The sequence below is a fragment of the Erpetoichthys calabaricus genome, chromosome 13 (genome assembly GCF_900747795.2).
Source record: "Erpetoichthys calabaricus chromosome 13, fErpCal1.3, whole genome shotgun sequence".
Taxonomy (NCBI): domain Eukaryota; kingdom Metazoa; phylum Chordata; class Cladistia; order Polypteriformes; family Polypteridae; genus Erpetoichthys; species Erpetoichthys calabaricus.
In genome coordinates, this window is record NC_041406.2 from 94,263,580 (window position 1) to 94,288,124 (window position 24,545).

At 40.5% G+C, this 24,545-nt stretch overlaps 1 protein-coding gene across 1 annotated transcript in view; it reads right to left on the reverse strand.

The window, feature by feature from the left end:
• Window positions 1-910: 910 nt before the first annotated feature.
• nrsn1 (neurensin 1) overlaps window positions 911-24,545 on the reverse strand; it is a 33,373-nt gene continuing 9,738 nt past the window's right edge. The window contains exons 2-3 of the mRNA XM_028817281.2: window positions 7,601-7,807; window positions 911-1,422 (exon numbers count right to left, since the gene is read on the reverse strand). Of these exons, the coding sequence (XP_028673114.1) occupies window positions 1,024-1,422; window positions 7,601-7,798 (597 nt within the window). The 5' untranslated portion in view covers window positions 7,799-7,807 and the 3' untranslated portion in view covers window positions 911-1,023. The remainder of the gene's footprint in view (window positions 1,423-7,600; window positions 7,808-24,545) is intronic.

The window sequence follows — 24,545 nt, forward strand, 5'->3', positions numbered from 1 at the left end:
GTGCCCTATAAAAGGAGCCATTCACCACCACTCAAGGGCTGGAGTCAGGAGGAGGAGGAGGATTGGAGGCGGATGGACTGGCAGCAGAGAAGGGAGTGGGTTGGGTTTGGTGAGCCTTTTGTCTTGGTGATTTTTGCGCTGAATTGTAAATAAATTATGTTATGTGTGGTAATTATATCATTATATCCATATTAATTTTAATATGGATATCATAGTGGTTGGGGCTGCTGCCTCATATATTCAGCATCTTGCATTCACAGCACAAGTCTGGTCCCTATGTCTTCATGAACGTTTCACTAGTACTCCTAGTTTTATCCCACATCCCAAAAATATCTCTGCTAAAAGAATTGGCACCTACAACTTGGTTTCATTTTGGGTGTGGGTATTAGTGTTTCCTGCTATAGACTGGTATTCTTTTATGAATTTCTTTGTGCCAAGTGCTGCCCAGTTCTGCCAGGATATGTTCACTCCCTGCACCCCTAAATTGGATTAAATCACTTTGAACGTGGCATGTTCTGCAATAACTGTATGTGTTAACTGTCTAGATAAGAATGAAATAATTGACTATAGAAATAATTGACTATCACTGATGTCAAACCAGAAGAGATGACTATCCATCCATCCATCCATTTCTGTTTAATGCAGCTCAAACTCATGAGGGTCAAAGCCTATTCACAGCTTTTTGGGCTTTTGGGCTATGAGGCCACACCATTTCACAACCATATTTCCTATATGAAGACATGAAACACATAATATAATATGTAAGAGCCATCTTCTTAAGTAAGGAACTTGTCACTTCTGTGAAATCACATCAAATGCGCATTGCTGAAATTCTTTTAAAAATGACCAACAGAAGACTAGCATTTGACCAGTGATATTGTGATAAATTAGAGTGCGATGAAAAGTTAAGTGCACATGAATAAATTATCATTTATTAATTTTCCTTCTGCCACTTTCCTTTCTACCCAATCATAGGGGCTGACCTTTGGAAAAACAATTTGCCACTGACATCAACATTTAACATCAGGTCTCAGGAGGAGGTTGGACATTTTGCACCTTGGAGAGGGTGACGGGGATTCGGCTCTCTCCGGGTGTGGGGGCCTTGGTAATTGGGTGCGCCGATGCTTGTAGTTCCGCTATTCTCTCCTTAAACTTTTGCTGCAGATAAGTCTCCTCTTTAGAGTAACTTTTAGCAAAGGCAGACATCAGAAGGCAGACTGCCATCAGGGTTCCTCCAACGCAGAACAGAATGGCCCCGGCAAGCTTGCAGATGTCTAGAGCTTTGTTAAACTGGATTGCATGACTGTCGACGAAAAGTAATTCATCTTCCCCAAAGGCTTCAATCTTTGGTGGTACGACATAGCCAACTGTGATGACTATCAGGCCCGTTAAGAGAATGATGGTTCCTGACATGAGTCCAACCTAAGGGAAAAGAAAAAAATGGATTGGGTGATAAAGAGAACATGAAGTGTTGGGTCTTTTTAATAATGACTCCACAATCAGGCTCTTCAGGTATTTTAACATCCATCCATCCATCCATCCATCCATCCATCCATCCATCCATCCATCCATCCATCCATCCATCCATTGTTTGCTTTGCGCCTTCCCCCACCATAACCTGTCATCTATGAGGAAGGAGAAAAAGCTTTAGATTTGTCAAAAATTCTCTGTTTTTCAGCAGATCTCAATGTTTGAGAGTCCCCTGATACCGAAAACATCGATATCTCGATGATGGATGAGTGTCTGTCTGTGTTTCTCAGTTTCTTGATGAGAGCTAAAATGGCTGGACAGAAAAATACCAAACTCGAAACTTAAGCCTGTTATGAGATGACGATGTGCTGATTAGTTTTTGAGCCAAATTGTGCAAAAGAAGAAGGCACTCAAGAGGAACTGTCAAATACCGCAATTCTGCAATTAATTATGAATTCTTCTCGTTAATTGTTATCGTAATGACCTATTTTATGATCAGAAAGGTCATCATAAGAGTGGTAAACAATTACTGAAATGTTAAAGAACAGTTTGGGAAACTTGGTTACTAGGGCACAAAGCCTACTGGCGCTCACGTCCGAATTTTTGTGGCTTATCTGGGTCCAGGTCACAAGGATAGCAGTCTAAGGAAATATACCTTGACATCTTTTTTCCTGACATTTTGTTCAACTTCTCTGGGGGGATACTTAGGCGTTTCCAGGCCAGCCAAGAGATATAATCTCTCCAGAGTGTCCTGGGTCTTCCTTGAGGTCTCCTCCCCAGGAGGCATCCTTATCAGGTCACCCCACCTCAACAGGCTCCTTTCCATGCAGAGGACCAGCGGCTGTACCTTGAGTTCCTCTCAAACGTCTGCTTCTCACTCTGTCTCTAAGGGTGTCTCTCATTTCTGACACTTGCATCCGTGATCAAGTTCTTTTGGTCACTAACCAAAGCTCATGAGCATAGGTGAGGTCAGAAATGTAGATCAATCAGTAAATCGAGGGACTCTTCACCAAGTCTGACCGGTTCAATGTCCACATGACTTCGGAAGATACTCAGTTCTGCTTGTCAACCTCCCACTCCCTTTTTCCCGTCACTAGTGAACAAGACCCAGAGACACCCATACGTATGTTTCAATTTTTTATTTTGACTTTTAATTTTAAATTGTTTACTGATTTTTTTACATAAATAAATACATAAATAAGGATTTTTGTTGATTTGTGCCTTCCCTTTTGGATTTATGACACAGTTGGATCAAATTCAGATGCACTTTGAGTATCAGTCAGTTCAGATCCCACACACAGATGGCACACCTTGACATAAGGATGTGGATGATAACCTAACCTAACATAACCTTTGGCCTCTGCAATCCTAAAAAAGACTAAGAAGGTTACATAACCCACCTACTGAACTCACTCGATGGAAGGCTACAGTGTCTGCACTGCCCTCGAACCCACCTGAATGTTACGGCAAGAACACATTTTTTAACTTGTTTATTATTGAATGAACTCAAATTGTAAGCAGTTGCAGATTTTGGTTCAAACAGACTTGTCGTTTACTGAATGAAGCTCTTTCAACTGATTGCTGCTGCTTGATGCCTTATTTAGGAACAGTTTGACTATTTTTACAGTGTAAGTCTATGAAAATTCATTGTTTGTTGCTGGATCTCTACCAGCACTGTCTGCTTGAATTTTCTATGGAGTGGCCTTCACGCCCACTCAGGTCTGCCAGGGAACAGCATCTGGTGATGCCACCTCTATGTGGCATCATGTCTCAATTCAGACTCTTGTGTAGTTATAAGTCTCAATTCAGTTATAAGTTTCATTATAAGTTACTAACTGCCCCCCGCGACTCCACCCACTTAGTAGTAAAACAGGACAAACTCTAAAAATCAATAAAAAAATGTAAAAAAAAAAAAATGTAATAATTTGTATTGAGAAGAATTTATATTGATAGCTTTTGTATCCGAAGTGCCTCTTGACATACAATATTTTTGGTTTTGATATCAGTGGCGAGAATGTATCTGTGATTTCTTTGCCAAAAATGTAAAAAGTTGGTAAGGTATTTCTAGCCAAGTGGAAGGTAGGTACAAATGTACAATGTCAAACATCGGCACTGTATCTGATCATGTTCAGCTCTGATGGGAGAGTGTCCCCTGCATGGGGAGAAGAGCACATGGCCATGATATCTATGCCAATGAGCAGGTACCCTCTGAAACACACATAGCTCTGATATCTCTCTCTCAAAAACGCCAGACATTACTCTTTACTCTTTAACAATCTGTAGATGATAATGTCTGCAGAACAGACAGGTATCGCTAGCTAAGCAGAGGCAAGGTACGCTCCAATACGTGACAAGAGACAAAGTGACTCAAATGGAGGCTGGCGCGTAAGTGAGGAGGGTGCCGCCTGGCTCCCTACTCCTGAGGTCCTGCCTCCCTCTCCCCTTGACCTGCAGCCTTGCTTTCGGATTCGCGCAAATAAATCGGTACTGCAAGCAAACTATGATGCTTAGCGTGATGAGAGAAGTTGCAAAATCAACCGGAATGTTCAAGCAAATTATAGAAAAAAAACGATCTAAATCCGTTAAGTAGTTCTCTTGTGAAAAGCGGACAGACAGATGTTGGATTTTATATATATATATAGAGAAGTCTCAATTCAGTTATAAGGCTTAATTCAGACTCTTGTGTAATTAAAAGTCTTAAGTTTATAAATATTCAGTTATAAGTCTCAATTATAAGTTATAAATATTCAGTTATATGTCCAAATTATAAGTTATAAATATTCAGTTATAAGTCTCAATTATAAGTTATAAATATTCAGTTATATGTCCAAATTATAAGTTATAAATATTCAGTTATAAGTCTCAATTATAAGTTACAAATATTCAGATATAAGTCTCAATTGTAAGTTACAAATATTCAGATATAAGTCTCAATTGTAAGTTATAAATATTTAGTTAAAAGTCTCAATTCAGTTATGTCTCAATTCGGACTCTTGTGTAATTAAAAGTCTTATTAATTATAAGTTTATAAATATTCAGTTATAAGTCTCAATTATAAGTTATAAATATTCAGTTATACAGTATGTCTCAATTATAAGTTATAAATATTCAGTTATAAGTCTCAATTATAAGTTACAAATATTCAGATATAAGTCTCAATTGTAAGTTATAAATATTTAGTTAAAAGTCTCAATTCAGTTATGTCTCAATTCGGACTCTTGTGTAATTAAAAGTCTTATTAATTATAAGTTTATAAATATTCAGTTATAAGTCTCAATTATAAGTTATAAATATTCAGTTATACAGTATGTCTCAATTATAAGTTATAAATATTCAGTTATAAGTCTCAATTATAAGTTACAAATATTCAGTTATAAGTCTCAATTGTAAGTTATAAATATTTAGTTAAAAGTCTCAATTCAGTTATGTCTCAATTCAGACTCTTGTGTATTTATATAAGTCTCAATTATAAGTTTATAAGTATTCAGTTTTAAGTCTCAATTCAGTTAAAAGTCTCAATTATAAGTTATAAATATTCAGTTATAAGTCTCAAGTATTCAGTTGTAAGTCTCAATTCAGACTCTTGTGTAGTTATAAGTCTCAATTATAAGTTTATAAGTATTCAGTTATAAGTCTCAATTCAGTTATAAGTCTCAATTATAAGTTTATAAGTATTCAGTTATAAGTCTCAATTCAGTTATAAGTCTCAATTATAAGTTTATAAGTATTCAGTTATAAGTTTCAATTCAGTTATAAGTCTCAATTATAAGTATTCAGTTGTAAGTCTCAATTCAGACTCTTGTGTAGTTCCAAGTTCTTGGAACGGGCTGCCCACTTCCATCCATACTGCTGACTCCCTCAATGTATTTAAGAAGCGATTGAAGACCCATCTATTCTGTGAATATCTGTCAAATTGGTGAAGAAGGAAAAAGAACTTTACTCTGTGGTACTTTATATTCTTGGTTAATTTAATTTTAATTGCTTTATTTGATTGTAATGTGTGAGTTATTACATCTTTTCACTTGTAACAATCAACTTTTGTTACCCATCCTATTACACTTGCTGAACAAACCTAATGATACTCAATTGTTTACCTCTTTTGCAAGTCGCTTTGGATAAAATCATCTGCTAAACAAATAAATGTAAATGTAAATGAGTGGTGCTACACCAATGCCTGTCTTCACTTGTGGATTCTTTGGCTTAGTTGATAGCCGTGCTGAGTCCTCTGACTGCTCATGCTGTATTTCTGGACATTCAGGTGCATCAACACCCAGTGGCATCAGCTTTTCTGTGAAGACCTACCAGTTGGTTACTTAACCTTTGCCATTGTTTGGCCATTGCTTTCCTATGCATTTGATATTATTATCCAACATATTGACATGCAGGTTAGGTGGATTGGCGATTCTAAATTGGCCCTAGTGTGTGCTTGGTGTGTGGGTGTGTTTGTGTGTGTCCTGCGTTGGGTTGGCACCCCGCCCGGGATTGGTTCCTGCCTTGTGCCCTGTGTTGGCTGGGATTGGCTCCAGCAGACCCCCGTGTCCCTGTGTTCGGATTCAGTGGGTTGGAAAATGGATGGATAGATGGATTATTGGATTTAAGAACTCCAATAGCATCACCTTCCAACAGGACAATGACATACACACAAAACAAAGATAACACAGTAGTGGCTTAGGGACAACTCGGTGAGTTTCTTTGAGTTGCAAACTACTGCCTGGACGAGAACCCAACTGACCCTCCATGGATACCCCTGAAAGTAGCTGTTCATCGATGGTCCCCATCTAACCTGACAGAACTTAAAAGGACCTGCAGAGGAGAATGGCAGAAAATCCACAAATTCAGGTATGTGAAGCTTGTCACATCAAGAACTTAAAAAGATTCCAGGCTGCAATCGCAAGCAAAGGGGCTTCAATGAATTACAGAGGAAAACATCTAAATACTTGTGATAAAGTGATGTTTCATGTTGAAAATTAAAATACATTTGCAAAAAAATGTCTTAAATCCTGTTTCGCTTAGTTATTCTGGACTATTGAGTGTTGCATTATGTGGAGAGAAGATGAATTTAAATGATTTTAGCATAAGGCTGCAACATAACAAAACGTTTAAAAAGTGAAGGGGTCTGAATACTTTCTGAATCCACTGCAGTGCATATCCTGAAAGTATCATGTCATTTTCTAACCCACTAATCCTGATTGGGGTCATGGGGGGCCGCAAGGCAGGAACAAACCCTGGACAGGGTGCCAGTCCATGACAGAGCGGACACACACACACACACACACACACACACACACACACACACACACACACACACCAGGGCCAGCACTGCCTGTTCACCTAACCTGCAAGTTTTTGGATAGTGGGTGGAAAATGGACCACCCAGTGGAAACCCACTCAGACATGTGGAGAACATGCAAACTCCATGCAAGGAGGACCCAGGATGCAAACTGTGGTCTCCTTAGTGTGAGGCAGCAGTGCTACCACTGTGCCACCGGGCCACCAATCCTGAAAGTGGCTATAAAAATGATATTTTATGAATAGTTTATTTAGTCCATAATATAAAGTTAAATTATATGGCTGCATTATCGACCTTTTCAAGATGAACAGCTGGTTGAAAAAAAATGGCTTAGTTAATTTGGGCAACAGAATAGAACAGACAGAACTGTACATTATTTCATAATGGTTAAGAGAAGCACCCAAGACTCTAATTTTGGTTGACCAGTCCATCCAGCTTTATTCTGAATCTGCGTTTTCCATTAGGGAGTTGCCAGAATCTGCAGCCAACATAAGCATCTGTGGGCTCAAAACAAGTAGCAACCCTGGACAGGTGCTAAAGTAGGAGACTACCTGGACAGGTGCTAAAATAGGAGACTACCACCACAATCTATCTCTGAGGGCTTTGGTATGTGGCAAGAATCTGGAATAGGTGGGAGAAACCCATAAGAACATGAAGTCCACAAAGACCAGTGAGGACCCCAAATGCATTGAACTTGGACATAATTGTGCCTTAGCTTCTTTAAATAAAAAAAATCCTAGGAAAGTCATTTCTTTCTATCGCTTCCCTAAATTTAGAAATCAATAGAGTATGCCCCCCCTACTAAATTTCTTATTTTTTCTTAATAGAAAAATCTCCCACCTTCCAGAGAACAGAGCTCCACCTGCTTGGTGATCTCTGAATCTGAAAATCTTCATCATGTTCCCAGATTGAGGCAGTGCAGTCTTCATAAAACTGGTGTAAGTATGATCGAACTCCATAGCGCCGATAGTTACCCTCAGCAGCACTCTGCGCGTGCTCAACCTTCTCTGACGCACAGATCTCTGAGCAGGAACGCATCCTTCACATCTGAAATAAATACAAAGAAATGAAGCCGTTGGGAACATGCGCTGACATCCGCACCCAACACACGCCGAAATGACAGGCCTCTCAGAATCACCATACGCCGAAATGACAGGCCTCTCAGAATCACCATACGCCAAAATGACAGGCCTCTCAGAATGCAGTACATCTGTGACAGCGTGTCACTCACTCACTCACTCACTCACTCACTCACTCACTCACTCACTCACTCACTCACTCACTCACTCACTCACTCACTCACTCACTCACTCACTCACTCACTCACTCTCTCTCTCCTGCTATCCATCCATCCATCCATCCTGCCAACTACACTAAAATTAATATCCATCTATTGTGACAGATGGTTGGGGCCCATGCCCGGCTGGGACGCCCCTGCAGCATACTGTATGTTCCAGGGGAGTAAGCATGGGAAACACATCTTCCCCTAGATGCTAGATGGCACCCTCCCTGGGTGGTAGCAGTGCTTTGGGCTCCCCCAGGGCTTCATGGGGGTTGGAGTTTTGTGCAGCCCTGTTGGGTTTCCGCAGGCGCCGCCAGGGGGTGCTGCAGCAGGAGCTGCTGGACCCTTCTGGGCACTAGTTTCACCACACCCGGAAGTGCAGTCGGCAATCAAACACCTGGAGCACTTCCGGGTGCCCAATAAAAGGGGCCAGCAGCCACCACTCATCAGCCAGAGTCGGGTGGAGGAGGACGAGGTTGCCTGGGAGGAGTGGTGGTGCAGGAGTAGAAAGTGTGTGGTATGTTGGTGTTGTGGGACTGTGTTACAGCTGGGGGACATGGGGAAGATGTACCCTATATCTGAAGAAAAATAAATGTCTTTTTATTTAATACGTGCCTCCGTGTCCATCTATGTCGGGTCAGGTGCCTATATAGCGCCTTTTGTTACACAGTCTATCTATCTATCTATCTATCTATCTATCTATCTATCTATCTATCTATCTATCTATCTATCTATCTATCTATCTATCTATCTATCTATCTATCTATCTATCTATCACATCTGTTTCAAGTGTGTGATTCTCCCATTTTTCCCTTCTTATGTCTCTCACATTAACTGTTATCAATTGTTAATTTTTTTCATTTTCTTTTCTATGGAGGGATAAGTGGATTATTTTTGAATTCAGGCATTTTGAAATTAGTATCTATAATTGGATCAATGTACAGTAGGTGCATAAACCGACATTCATTCTCTATGAAGGGATTTATCAGGTTCAAACAGATCTCAAACTGTTGGTGTTAATTCTGAGGCAGACCTGAGATATGTAGCCCATATTTCTGCAATTTGCCAGACAAAAGAAGTGTCAAAAATAACATTACACTTTCTAATTTTTTAGAATTGGACTTATCATTTTCTGCAACTGAGTCATCCACATTAACATGTTTTGAATAGGCTAGTTCAAACACTGTGCTGTCTTTGAAACTTTAAACCTTCTTTTTTTCACAGTGTGTTGATTTCTATTTCTCATTCTCAAAACCTTTAACTACAACAAAAAATAACCTGGCCACCTATAACATAAGATAACATAAAATGACTATGGGTAGAGTTTGACATTTAGGCTTAGAGATGGCAGACAAACCATAAAAAACTGGTTGCAACTAAACATTTAGTGCAGTTGTCAGGACGGACGGACGGACGGACGGACGGACGGACGGACGGACAGACAGATATTTGTTTTTTTACAAAAGCTCTTTAAATAAATAAATAACAAATAGGAATATAAGTACCGTATATACTCATGTATAAGCCGACCCGAATATAAGTGACAGACAGACAGACAGACAGACAGACAGACAGACAGACAGACAGACAGATAGATAGATAGATAGATAGATAGATAGATAGATAGATAGATAGATAGATAGATAGATAGATAGATAGATAGATAGATAGAAATGCTTTTTTACAAAAGCTCTTTAACTCTTTTAGGGCGGATGTCGACTTTTGTCGACAGGAGGGGTTGAAGGCGAATGTCGACAAAAGTCGACATCCAGGGATAGAGGGCGACAATCAGCTGTTAATGGCGACAAATCTCACTGTCACATCACAGGCATTCCCTCTGTGCTTGGAGGAATGCTAGACTCGTTGACTCGGCAAATAAACATTGCGTGTGCGTGAGTTGCGAAATGTAAACAAAGGCAAGATGGCACCGACATGTGAAGAGGCAGCGAAGCAAGTGCAGAAAAGAAAACACTCGGCAGGCGATGTTTTGCGCATTATCGCAGAGTCGGACTCTTGATTTTTCAGAATCGGACTTTATTGGCAGTGATCAGGAGATCGAGCAAGAGAGTTAGAAGCAGGCATCAGCTGATCAGACACCAGCCGATGCCGCGCCAGCGGATCTGCTGCCAGTTGAGTGCCTTCGCGCAGCCGATGCATCTACGGCAAAGTTCGCATGGGATAAATACACAGACATTGATCCGTTGAGAGCCGATCTGGCTACCGGAGTTTACAAGACGGCATGGCTTGCTGTTGGACACGACAGATCACCAGCTGCTGTACTTCAGGCTGCTCTCTCCTGATGCTGCTTTTCAGCTACTGTCAGACGAGACAAACAGGTAGGCAGAGATTTTTTTTGAATCGTGGGCTGCGTTTGCATCGCATTCTCGTTTTTCAAAGTGGAAACCCACAACGAAAGACGAGATGAAGCACGCTGTGGCATTACAAATAGAGATGGGACAGAACTGGTGATATAACTTCAGGGAGCACTGGTCCAAACGTGTTTTGTCCCCTGGTGGCTTATGTACGTGCTGCTGCAAAGTTTTATTCACTTCTGTAATAAACAGAAGCAAATCCCATGGGGTGAGCCAGGCTATAATGCCATACATAAAGTTCATAAAGTTTCAGAAGATGAAAAGAGGTGACAATACGGTTTTCATGCAGGCAGAAAACTTGGTGGCAGTGGCATGGCACGATGGCAAATGGGTGACTTGTCTCTCTACAGTACACACTAACAATATATGTGAGAAAGTGCAGCAACAGACAATTGAAAAATAGGCATCAAAACAACACATATTGTAAGGAGTGCAATGTGGCAATGACTGAAATTGGCTGCTTTGAGCGAGATCAGACTTTGCTGTGTAAAATGTATGTGATATGTATGTGAAATCATAGAGTATGCAGGCTCATACAACATGCAAGACAGTAACATTTGTCAAAAGTAAATTTTTTTGTTGATTTGATGTGTTAAACAATTGCTTTGTGTTCTTTTTTTAAAAATGTTAGTTTTTGGAAAAATATTCAGCCCTGGGAGAAAAGAAACAAAAAAAAAAAATCAGCCCTAAAAGAGTTAAATAAATAAATAACAAATAGGAATATAAGTACCGTATATACTCATGTATAAGCCGACCCGAATATAAGTGACAGACAGACAGACAGACAGACAGACAGACAGACAGAAAGATAGATAGATAGATAGATAGATAGATAGATAGATAGATAGATAGATAGATAGATAGATAGATAGAAATTTGTTTTTTTACAAAAGCTCTTTAAATAAATAAATAACAAATAGGAATATAAGTACCATATATACTCGTCTATAAGCCGACCCGAATATAAGCCGAGGTACCAAATTTTACTTACAAAAACTGTAAAAATTTATTGACTCGAGTATAAGCCTAGGGTGGGAAATTCAGCAGCTACTGGTAAATTTCAATAATCAAAATAAATACCAATAAAATTACCGTACATTAATTGAGGCATCAGTAAGTTAAATGTTTTTGAGTATTTATTTCAAAGAAAAACAGTAAACTAACTCTGTAAGTGGAGAAGAGAGTCAACCAAAACAATATGGTATCTCTCTCGCTCGCTCTCTCGTGTGTCTCTCTCTCTCTCTCGCTCTCTCTCGTGTGTGTGTGTGTGTGTGTGTGTGTCTCTCGCGCATATGTCTCTCTCTCTCTCGCACGTGTGTGTTTGTGTCTCTCTCGTGCACTCTCTCTCTCTCACTCGCTGCACAGGGAATGCACAGGGTGAGACTGAACATGTGCGGGTTGGCGGGGGCAGCGGGACCTGACTCGAAATATAAACTGAGGGTGACGTTTTTCAGCACATTTTGGGTTATATTCGAGTATATACGGTAAGTAAATATATAAATATACACACTCATCAGAATGAATGTAAAGCAAGAAAATTCAAAAGAAAGAAAAGTTCTGACTGGCTGCCACAGTCACAGTGAGGCAGAGACGAAGCTGAGTGTTAGGAGTGAAGGAGATCCTGGTGTCAAAATGTCATTGAGATGGCAGAGCAGAGAATGTTTAGTTGGTTTTCGACCCCCGATACTGAAAACATTGGTATCTCTCGATGGGTGTGTGTGTGTGTGTGTGTCTGTCTCTGTATCTGTGTCTGTGTGTCTCAGTTTCTTGAGGATGGTGTCGAGCTAAAACGACTGACCTTAAAAACACCAAACCTGAAGCTTAAGCCTGTTATGAGATGGCGATGTGCTGATCAGTCTTTTTGAGCCAAATCGTGAAAGAGAATGAGGCAATCTAGCGGATCCCTCAAATACCGTCCTTCTGCAATTAATTATGAATTCTTCTTGTCAGTTGCTATCGTAATGACCTACTGTATTTTATGATCAGAAAGATCATCATCAGACCAGTAAATAATTACTGAAATGTTAGAGAGTAGTTCGGGTAGCTTGGTTCCTAAGGTGCAAAGCCTGCAGGCGCTCATGTTTGAATTATTTTTCTTCAAGCTGAAAAAAATCACAGCAGGTCACACTGAACATCAATACAATGATTACATTTTTTGACATTAGCGGACTTGTTAAGAAAGAGTTTGTTCTCCTTGAAAAGACTGCTAATCAGTAAACATTACACTAAGCTGCAGTGTAAAAAAAAACAGTAAAGGTTGTCATAGAAGACACGAGAAGACTGGCAGTGGATGGTACCTCACCTAGCCAGGAAGTCATGATAAAGGAGGGACACGGATGGACATCGTTGGTTTGCGGCACCTTTCACAGTCGGGAGGCCATTATGAGTGAAGGACATAAGGTGACTGCCTCCTGAGGCTTTGTGCTCCCCCAGCACACCGGTTTGCAGTCTTCCTCTGGTATGACTCCAGTCTGGACACCGGCAGGGCTAAATGGGAATTGAAGTTCTCCTGGGTAGCCATGTTAGGGTTCTTAGGTGCCACTTGGTGGGAGCTGCTGAGAGTGGGCTCTGCTGTTATGGAGAGGCTCCAGCAGACCCGGAAGTGCTTCTAGATGGCAATCCTGTTTCACTGGAAGTACTCCAGGGTTTGTGTTAAAAAACAGCCACTGTGCCTCATCCCGCAGTCGGTGTCGGGAGGAGAGTGGAGTTGGAAAAGGAAAGGAAACGAAATAAAACAGAAATGTGACTGATTTACTTATCAGGTCATTAAAAAACAGGTGTTTTATTTGGATAAAAACTTCTTTCCTTGAACCCGTGACTGTGTGATCTGGTTGTGTCTGGGTGTGTGTGGTGCGTATGCACCCCCTACAGGTCACAAGATACATTAACTGCATATTCTCTCAGTAAAAAAAAAATATAATACAATAAATGGATAAAATACTGATATTAAATAGGTACTCACTCGCAAATTTACTTTTAAGCAGTGTTTTACCTGTCAATATCAATTCATTGTTTCAATGCGCAGGACTATTTTATAAATAATTGTTGGATTGCTGTATATCCATAACGGTACTGCATTCTGTGGAGGCCATTTGAGTCCAGTGAGCTCATTGTCATGTTCAAAAAAAAACAGTTTGAGATGATCTGAGCTTTGTGATATGGCACGTTATCCTGCTGGAAGAGGCCATCAGAAGATGGGAACACTGCGGTCATAAATGGATGGACTTGGTCAGCAACAACACTCAGGTAGGCTGTGGCATTTAAACGATGCTCAGTTGTTACTAAGGGGCCCACAGTGTGCCAAGAAAATATCCTACACACCATTACACCACCACCACCAGCCTCAACTGTCAATACAAGGCAGGATGGATCCAGGGTTTCATGTTGTTGATGCCAAATTCTAACCTTACCCTCCGAATGTCACAGCAGAAATCGAGACTCATCAGACCAGGCAACGTTTTTCCAATGTTCTGTTGTCCAATTTTGGTGAATTGTAGCCTCAGTTGCCTGTTCTTAGCTGACAGGAGTGGCACCCACTGTGGTCTCCTGCTGCTGTGGCCCACCTGCGTTGTGTATTTTGCATACGTCGGTTATAACGAGTGCTTATTTGAATTACTGTCACCTTTCTATCAGCTCATTAACCAGTCTGGCCATTCTCCTCTGACCTCTGGCATCAACAAGGCATTGTCGCCCAGAGAACTGCCACTCACTGGATATTTTCCCTTTTTCAGACCACTCTCTATAAACCCTAGAGATGTTTGTGTGTGAAAATCCCAGTATATCAGCAGTTTCTGAAATACTCAGACCAGCCCGTCTGGTTGTTCAGAGTCACTTCAATCAACTTTCTTCCTCATTCTGATGCTCGGTTTGAACTTCAGCAGGTCGTCTTGACAATGTCTACAGGTCTAAATGCATTGAACTGCTGCCATGTGATGAGCTGAACTTTCTTCCTTATTCTGATGCTCGGTTTGAACTTCAGCAGGTCGTCTTGACAATGTCTACATTCCTAAATGCATTGAATTGCTGCCATGTGATGGGCCGATTAGATATTTGCGCTGTGAGCACGGGTCCGAACACCATCAGAGAAACACCAGCACTTTATAAAACACATGTTTATTACACTAAAGAAAGTCCCACACAATACAATGCTCCCAGCACCAATCACCATCAACACGGGCCTTTCTCTCAATGTCCTGCTCCAGCTCCTGACTGTAGGAAGGCGGCCTCCTTTATAGTTACCCAGACGTGCTCCAGGTGCTCACTGACGTTCTTCCAGCGCCACTTTCTGGTGTGGCGGAAGTGCCACACTAGCACCCGGAAGCACTCCAGGCGTCCCTGAAAAGTCCTTCCTCCACCTTCCCAGGTGTGACGGAAGTGTCGATCTCCCAGGCTCCACGATGCTCGGGGATGCCCCTTGGTGGTGGGTTTGAGACTCCTTGCTCCGTCCCCATGGTCCCCTCATCATCGTATAGACCACCTTCCAGTCCTTCCAGGTTCTGGCCCCCAGCCTCTTGCGACAGCACTAACAAGCATTTGTACCTAATAAAATGGCCGGTGAAGGTACAGTATATGTCTGGCCTGGTTGTGCTTCAGTATCCCTGGAGGTGTTGTAGCAGGTGGCGGGGAAAAGCGACATCAAAGACCCTTTGCTCAGACTACTGTGCCCAAATAAGTGGCAGAAAAAGGACGGATGGATGGAATGGGCAACTTAAGATTTATCATCATAATTAAAGCCACATGCATTAAACACATTAATGCTTTCCACATTAGAAATACACTCTGTACAAATCCTAATTGCAAGATATTTAAAATGTGACATTGACCCACAATTCAGGTCAAAAGCCTCCTTCGTTCTAATGCAAGACGACGCACAGACTGTCTTGTTCCCATTTAACATAAACCACGAGTCTGCTCTTTGGCACGCGGCCACAGTTAGTTTATGAGCCTCCTGTTGTTATATAACCATCTTCATTTTTCAAGTTACAAAACATTTCATTGGGATGAACGTTTGCACAATGTATGGGGGGGCCTGAGCTGTGAGTCAGCCCTCATCTGCATGTGAATGACATTCCTAAATGTCAGGGTGCCAGTTACTGTTTAAAAGGCAAACAGAGTGCAGCTAGGAAGGCAACAGAGATTGGCAGCATACAACTACTCCTCCACTTGACCTGGCACAAGCAGTCATTTGTGGCAGCAACCTTGACGTGCTCCTTAATGTTAAACGTTTATAGAGAACAGACTCTTCTAAATCCACAGTCCTGTACTCGGAAAGTAACCCATTTATTAGGATTCTTTATTTAATATCAAATCGAAGCCTGAGGCGACACATGGTGATAAATGACAAGCTCTCCTGGCTGCCATATGCTCCTGTCAGAGCACTTTCATGTTGATTTGTTGATAAATTGGGTGGCAACACAAAATGGGGACCTGCACGGAAATATTAAGACTTGGCATATTATTAGGCATTGATCAAAACACTTGCTTTACAAAGTCATTTGAGTCAACGCGACAACTTACTGCTTTAGACGAATTTATACGGTGGGCACGGTGTTCTCTTGTGCTGTTACAATCTGTGTACTCAACTATACAACATCACATTAAACTTTTATGATTTGTTTAGACCGTTTGTTATTTACAACAATATGCTTGCTTTTTGGCTAGAAGTAATTGTTTGAATAAAGTGCCAAAAGTAATAACCTGCCAAATATGAATACAGTAGGAAAATTATTGCAGATATACAGCGATGGAAATAAGATTGCAATGAACACGTCAACATTTTTCTCATCAAATATATTTCAAAGCAACTGCTCTAGAACACCTCCGTTTTTTCAGTTTTTTAGGAAACGCATGCAGTATAATGTCGTAATGTTTTATGAAATAAAGACATAGAACAATCTTTAATTGTACAAGATTTTTGATTCATCAAAGTAGCCTGCACCTTTTACTGATATAACAGCCAAACTGTGGTAACCCTTGTGATTCAGAATGCCAGTCACCACCTCTGCCCCCAGACCATCACACTTCCTCTCCATGTTTGACAGTTGGTGTCACACACTGAGGGACCATCCTGTCACCAACTCGACGGAGGACCGACACCCTGCGTGATGAACCCAAGATTTCTAATTTGGATTCCTTGGTCCATAAGACTTTCTTCCAGTCTGCTGTAGTCCACAGCTAGTATTCGTGATAAGTTTCAGTCGGGTTTCAGAACAAATCACAGTACAGAAACTGCATTCGCTAAAGTAGTAAATGACTTGTGGGTAAATGCAGACAGAGGCCATTTATCTGTTCTCATCCTCTTAGATTTGAGTGCTGCATTTGATACCATTGATCACAATATTCTTAGAAATAGTCAGTGGGTGGGCCTCTCTGGCAGTGTCTTAAATTGGTTTGAATTCTACCTGACAGGTAGAAAATTCTTTGTTAGTTGTGGTAATTATACTTCAAAGACACATGATATTCTATATGGTGTTCCACAAGGCTATATCCTGGGTCCGCTGCTCTTCTCAATCTACATGCTTCCATTAGGTCAGATTATCTCGGGGCACAACGTGAGCTTCCACAGCTATGCTGATGACACACAGCTGTATTTATCAATAGCACCTGATGACCCCGACTCTGTTGATTCACTAACACAATGTCTTACTTGTGTTTCTGAGTGGATGAGTAGTAATTTTCTCAAGCTAAATAAAGAGAAACCTGAAATTTTAGTGATTGGCTATAATGGATATAATGAGGTTATTAGAAATAAACTTGATGCATTAGGATTAAAAGTCAAGACGGAGGTAAAGAATTTAGGGGTAACTGTTGACTGTGACCTGAATTTTAAATCGCATATTAATCAGATCACTAGGACAGCATTTTTTCACTTAAGAAACATAGCAAAAGTTAGACCTCTTATATCATTGAAAGATGCTGAGAAATTAGTTCACGCGTTTGTTTTCAGTCGGCTAGATTACTGTAACGCAATCCTCTCAGGACTACCCAAAAAAGACACAAATCGACTACAACGAGTGCAGAATGCAGCTGCTAGAATCCTAACCAGGAAAAGAAAATCCAAACACATTTCTCCAGTTTTGATGTCACTACACTGGTCACCTGTATCATTCAGAATTGACTTTAAAATCCTGCTTATGGTTTACAAAGCCTTAAATAATCTGCTCCATCCTATATTTAAGAATGTCTGACACCTTACACTCCAAATCATAACCTCAGATCCTCAAAATGAGTGTCTGCTCAAATTTCCAAGAGCAAAACTTAAAAGAAGTGGTTAGGCGGCCTTCTGCTGTTATGCACCTAAAATCTGGAATCGCCTGCCAGTAGGAATTCGCCAGGCTAATACAGTGGAGCACTTTAAAAAACTACTGAAAACACATTACTTTAACATGGCCTTCTCATAACTTCATTTAAATTTAATCCTGATGCTCTGCATAATTAATTAATTATCGTTACTATTCATGGTGGCTCTAAAATCCGTACTAACCCCAACTCTCTCTTCTGTTCTTTTTCCAGTTTTCTGTGGTGGCGACCTGCACCACCACCACCTAATCAAAGCACAGTGATGTCCCCACATTGATGGATTAAAGGCCAGAAGTCCATGTGACCGTCATCATCAAGTCCTTCCATGAAAACCCTGAATACAATGAGGACTGATCATTTATGTTCGGTAGAATGCCCAGAGGGGACTGGTCAGTCTCGTGGCCTGGAACCCCTGCAGATTTTATTTTTTCTCCCGCCGTCTGGAGTTTGTTTTTGTTTTTTCTGTCCTCCCTGGCCATCGGACCTTACTTTTATTCTATGTTAATTAGTGTTCTCTTATTATTTTAATTCTTACTTTGTCTTTTTTTTCTCTTTCTTCATCATGTAAAGCACTTTGAGCTACATCATTTGTATGAAAATGTGCTATATAAATAAATGTTGTTGTTGTTATTTCAAGGCCCTGTTTTGTCCTTTAAGGAATGGCTTTCTTCGCCCTGTCAAACCTGCAGCACAAAGTCTCCTCTTCACAGTACAAACTGATATTTGCTTCTGTCGACCTGCACTGTTAAAGCTGTGCTGTGAGGCACCTGTGATCACACAAGCTGGTGACCGTCACAAACTTGTCTCCAGATTGGCTGGTGACTTTGGCTCTGCCAGATCTCATCCTATCAGAGTCTCTTCCAGTTGCCAATTGCCTTTGGATTGTGTAGGACACCACTGGACTCACAGACACAATTTCTCTAAATGAAAGGCCTACACTTCTAAGAGTAATAATGCTCCATCTCATGTCATTTGTTAATTGACATGTTCTTGCTATTATCAGTATAATATTGTCCAAGTCGTACTTCAGAGGGTGCAGTAACACAGTCTGTTCCAACTCTGCTTTAAGACACACAGAGGGGTTTTAAAGTAATCGACAGAAGTTGGGACACCTGTGCAAATTGTTTGCTTCAACTTGTAAGGCTTCATTTACTTTACTATCTGCAGAGTGTAACGTATTAGTTGTTACCTGAAGAAGGCCCATTTGTAACATTCTGATATTTCCCTTTTTCAGTTTTTGCAAACCTGAACGTTAAATTTAAACCCTCTGGCAGCTGACTGCTGACCTTAACACAATTTCAGTTCATTCATTGCATTTTAACTGATGAACTTTAAAGCAAAACTGGCAAAATGGAGGTGTTCTAAAACTTTTGACCAGTAGTGTATACACATGAAATTCAGACTGGACACTGGTATTAATTAACTCAAAGAAGTCATATGATTCCAAACTATTAGAAAGTGAAATGACACAGGAAAAAAAAACGTATTGAGCATAATACGAAAAAGCACTAAAGCACCTCCTTCCACTTCATAGCTCTCCTACTTGTGCTGGGTTAGCATATGTTGGTCAGTCAGTACGTCTCGAAAGGATTACATGGCTCTAAATGTGAGAGAAATCATTTGTTACCTAGTTGTCACACAAATAACATCTCATGACGGGTGGTGTCTAGTATGTGGGGGTGCTGATGGATTCTCAAACCAGAATACACATCTGGGGACAGATTTGTGACAAAATCCTGCACTGCAAAGGCTCCATCCACAGGGCTTCTTCCTTAAACACCTGAAACCAATTCCTCCAGTCCTTGCATTTTAAACTGCTGCTGGGGTTTCAGAATGGTGGCCAAGAAGTGCAAAAAGGCTGCGTTGTTTAATTAAAAAAAAAATGAAGTTACTTGTCTTTATGTTTACTCATTTTTGAGGACCCCAGCGGCTGGACCAGGCCAAGGGGACCCCCACATAACAACTGGCTGTGGCAGATAGATGGTCATTTCCGGAGAGTGGGACTGGACCTACGTGTCTGCCTGGGGGTTTGCCATTCAGGATCCCGAGAGGTTTCGTCATGTGGCAGGCACAGCAACATGCTGAACAAGTGTATGCTTCCCAACCTGGCTTGACCTGACCTTTTTGTCATGCATTTGGTATTTCAACAGACAAAGTGCTGTGTAGATTTTGATCCATGTAATGCAATTTAAAAAAATTTGATTACAGGCTTTAAATAGCATACACTAATATCACAAGAAGCTGTTCATAAGCCCGCCAAGGCTCTGTTCACTGTTTAGAATTGTATGCATGACGTCATTTTTGGCAGATGTTTTCAGAAAAATGCTGCGTGACCTCTCTTCTAAATACTGCTCAATGATGCTAACTTAAATAAGCTCCGTCCACTTTTTTTAAACATACACACCCCTTTTGAATTTTAAACACACCCTTTCTCTTCTCTTAGGTTGGCCACACCCCTGGTCTTTCAATTGTTGCCGCCCATTTTCACATGCCATAGACAGTGTGCAGTCACGAGTGGACCTTCTACCAGAATAACAGTCCTAATCATACTCCAAAGGAGACTCTCTGGTGGTTCCAGAGGAAAAAAATAAAGGTGTTGGAATGGCCCAGTCAATCACCAGACTTACATCCAATAGAACATTTGTGGAAAGAACAGAAGATCAAAATTCACTAGCAGTCTCATCCCCCCGGTCCACCAAAGCCAAACCCCTTTGTAGAAGAATGGGTCACAATCCCACCTGAACACTGGGAGAGACTTGCTTCATCAAACAAGAATTGTATCGACGTTGTCACTGCATAAAGGATTCTCCACCAAGTATTAAATTCCAGTTAGCATTTTCAATGTTTTTTTTCTATGTCATTCCACTTTATTGCAAATAAAATTTGCATGGATTGGAATTTTACAGTTAATTTGGCTGTGTCCTTTTTTTTTTATTGAGTTAACTACCTGTGCTACCCATCTAACATCTAAATAACAACACATATCTTAGTGTTAATATCCAGTGCTTCATCTACTGGATGGTGTTTTGCAATGCATGAAGTAATAAGATGCACTGCATTTGTCATTTCAACAGATGGCACATCACAAACATCTGCAAGTAATAAAATGCATTACTACAAATATTACAGATGCACCATTTTTCAGAAAAACAAATGCAATACATATGTCTCTGACACAGAGTTCATTTTTGTGATGTGACAAATGCAACATATATGTTATATGCCATTTAGTATGGAAAATACAGTAGAAGAGCAGTGTTAATGTTGTAATGTGCCATCTCCTGGAATGACAAATTCAATGCATATGTCTCTGTTATATGCCATTTGGTATGGGATTCATAAAAGCAGTGTTAATGTTTGTGATGCGCCATCTGTTGGAATGACAAATGCAATGCATATATCTCTATTGGGATTGTTTGACTATTAGCTAAACAAGAGGGATTGATTGGTAATCTCTTGTTTATAAAATTTCTTATGTTTCTTATGTTTCAATGTTATATGCCATTTGGTATGGGATTCATAAAAGCAGTGTTAATGTTTGTGATGTGCCATCTGTTGGAATGACAAATACAAGGCACATGTCTTTCTTATGTGCCATTTGCTATGTTTTTCATAAAAGCAGTGTTAATGCTTGTGATGTGCCATCTGTTGAAATGACAAATGCAATGCACATGCCTCTTGTATACGCCATTTGCTATGTTTTTCATAAAAGCAATGTTAATGTTTTTTGATTAGTCACCTGTTGGAATGACAAATGTAATGCACATGCTTCTTTTATATGCCATTTGCTACATTTTCATGAAAGAAGTGTTAATGTTTGTGATGTGCCATCTTTTGGAACGACAAATGCAATGCATATATCTCTATTGGGATTGTTTGGCTATTAGCTAAACAAGAGGGATTGATTGGTCTTCTCTTGTTTATCAGATTTCTTATGTTTCTATGTTATATGCCATTTGGTATGGGATTCATAAAAGCAGTGTTAATGTTTGAGATCCGCCATCTGTTGGAATGACAAATACAATGCACATGTCTTTCTTATGTGCCATTTGTTATGTTTTTCATAAAAGCAATGTTAATGTTTTCGATGTGCCATCTGTTGGAATGACAAATGCAATGCACATGCCTCTTTTATATGCCATTTGCTATGTTTTAATTAAAGAAGTGTTAATGTTTGCGATGTGCCATCTGTTGGAATGACAAATGCAATGCACATGCCTCTCATATGCCATTTGCTGCGTTTTTCATAAAAGCAGTGTTAATGTTTGTGATGTGCCATCTATTGAAATGACAAACACAATGCAATTTATTACTGCAATGGTTTATGATGCGTCATCTGTTGGAATGACAGAGATTTAGTAACTGCATTGACACACAGACACTTATCCTTTTATTAAGGTGCACACCAATGTCTGGTCTACATTTCATGCGCATTACTTTATTGGAAATTTGTTTAATGAGATATGTCATACTTATTTCCTCCGCTGTATAGTAACCTGTGTTTTTAAATACTAGCAAGATTTTCATTACAATTCTACATTTATTGCTGCACAGAATTTATTTTGTTAATAATTCAGTTCCGTGTCTGATAAAATATAAATGGCAGTTTGCTAATGAATTCAGCAAAGAATAACATGTTTCTTACCTGTCTTGCAATTTTCAAAGACTTTAAATGATAAATGAGAAATGTGAAGTTTCTGTATTACAGTGTGCTGCCACGTTTACAAATATCACATGGCGCCTCCACAATCCATCATCAGGGATTGAGAGTGATGATGTAGAGAGGAGTTTTAGGCCCCGCAGGAACAACACCATTTATCTGAGTTACTTTTCTGATTGGGAAGTACAAGACCTGTGAATATCATCCTCTCCATAGTCTTATTTTGTGAAACTACAGGCACAGGGCCTGAATCAGATGTTGGTGGGCACTCTAGCAAGCAACCTCTGTGAGTGACTCTATGTTTAGGGTGAGAGTCAGAGTGGAAATATTCATTTATTAATTCAATGTTTATTCTGTTGACCAGAAAAAAAGATAAAAAAAAACATTCAAAAAGTTCCAAACAGCAAAAGCAATACAACCACAATGAAATCCCAGCCTTTCAATAACTGTGACCAGTGACTTCAAAAAGAATTCAGACCCCTTCAGTTGGTGTTGCAGCCTTGTGTTCATATAAATTCATTTTTTCACTCTTTCAACAACACTCAATGCCCGAGAATGACAAAATGAAAACAGGATTGTGGGAATTTTTGCAAATTTATTACAAATAAAAACTGAAATAATACATCGACACCACTCTTCAGACACTTTACTATGACACGTGATCTGGCTTAGGTGCCTTCCATTTTATTGATCATCATTAAGATATTTGGAGTCCACCTGTGCTCAAGTCAATTGATTGCACATGATTAGGTTAGAGACACACACCTGTCCACATAGAGGGTCCTACTGTTGAGCAAAAACCAAGCCATGAGGCCGATGGAATTGCTTACAGAGCTTAGTGACAGGCTTATGTTGAGTGAAGGTTCTGCTGAATGTTCTCAAGAGTGCAGTTACCTTCATAATTCTTATATGGAAGATGTTTGGAACAACCATGACTCTCCATTGAGTTCACCAGGCCAGCAGGGAAGGGCTTTGATTAATGAGCTGACCAAGAACTTGTCTGATGGGAGAAACTTCCAGAAGGACAACCCTCATCGCAGCTCCCCACTGATCTGGGCTTTATGACTGAGCGACTGGAAACAAGTCTCTCCTCAATAGAAAACATAGGAAACCCTACATGGAGGACACTCAGATTACGAGAAACAAGATTCTTTAGTCTGATGAAGCCAAGAATGGAGCCTGAACTCCAAGTGCTGTGTCTTGAGGAAACCAGATACAGTATCTCTCATCACATGCCTTTCCAACAGTGAAGTATGGTGGTGGCAGCATCAACGACAAGGAAACTATTCAGGGTTCAGAGAAGGTTGAAAGGAGCAAAGTACAGAGATATCCTTCATGAAAGCCTGCTCTACAGCACTCTGGACCTCAGACTGGGCCGAAGGTTCACCTTCCAACAGGACAATGACCCTAAGCACTAAGCAAAGACAACACAGGAGTGGATTCGAGAAAATGTCCTTGAGGGGCCCAGCCAGAGCCTGGACTTCAACCTGGAGAGAACTGAAAGTAGCTGACCACCAAAGGTCTCCACCCAACCTGACAGAGCTTGAGAGGATCTGAAGAGGAGAATGGAAGAAGCCCACCAAATCCAGATGTGTGAAGTTGGTCAAGTCATATCCAAGAAGACTCCAGGCTAGAACTGTACAGACTGCATCTCTGTTGTTAGTCATTAGCACTAAAACATAAGTAACATGATAGTTCTAATTTGTTACTAACCCTCACCTATTCTGTTTCTCTTCTCGGTACTCAAATGTGGCACTTGGTGCCACGGCCCACCTGCCAAGTTGTTTTGCCTGCCTAAAGTAAAGTCATCACTGATGGAGGATCGCAGGAATTGTCGAGTGGAGGGGTCCTGTCATCGGATTGGCTGGCCCAGAGCTGACTCATCTATGGAATGGCCAATAGGGGGAGGCAGCTTGATGGCTGAGGTCTCCAGGACTCTTAACAAATCCAAATCATATGTGATATCATCTACTGTTGAATTCTGCTCCGTACTTGTGATATTTTTATTTTTATACTGTATTGAGGATTTGTTCTGTATATTGTATTGTATTGACCCCCTTTTTTTGACACCCACTGCACACCCATCCTACCTGGAAAGGGGTCTCTTTTTGAACTGCCTTTCCCAAGGTTTCTTCCATTTTTCCCTACAAGGTGTTTTTGGGAATTCTTCTT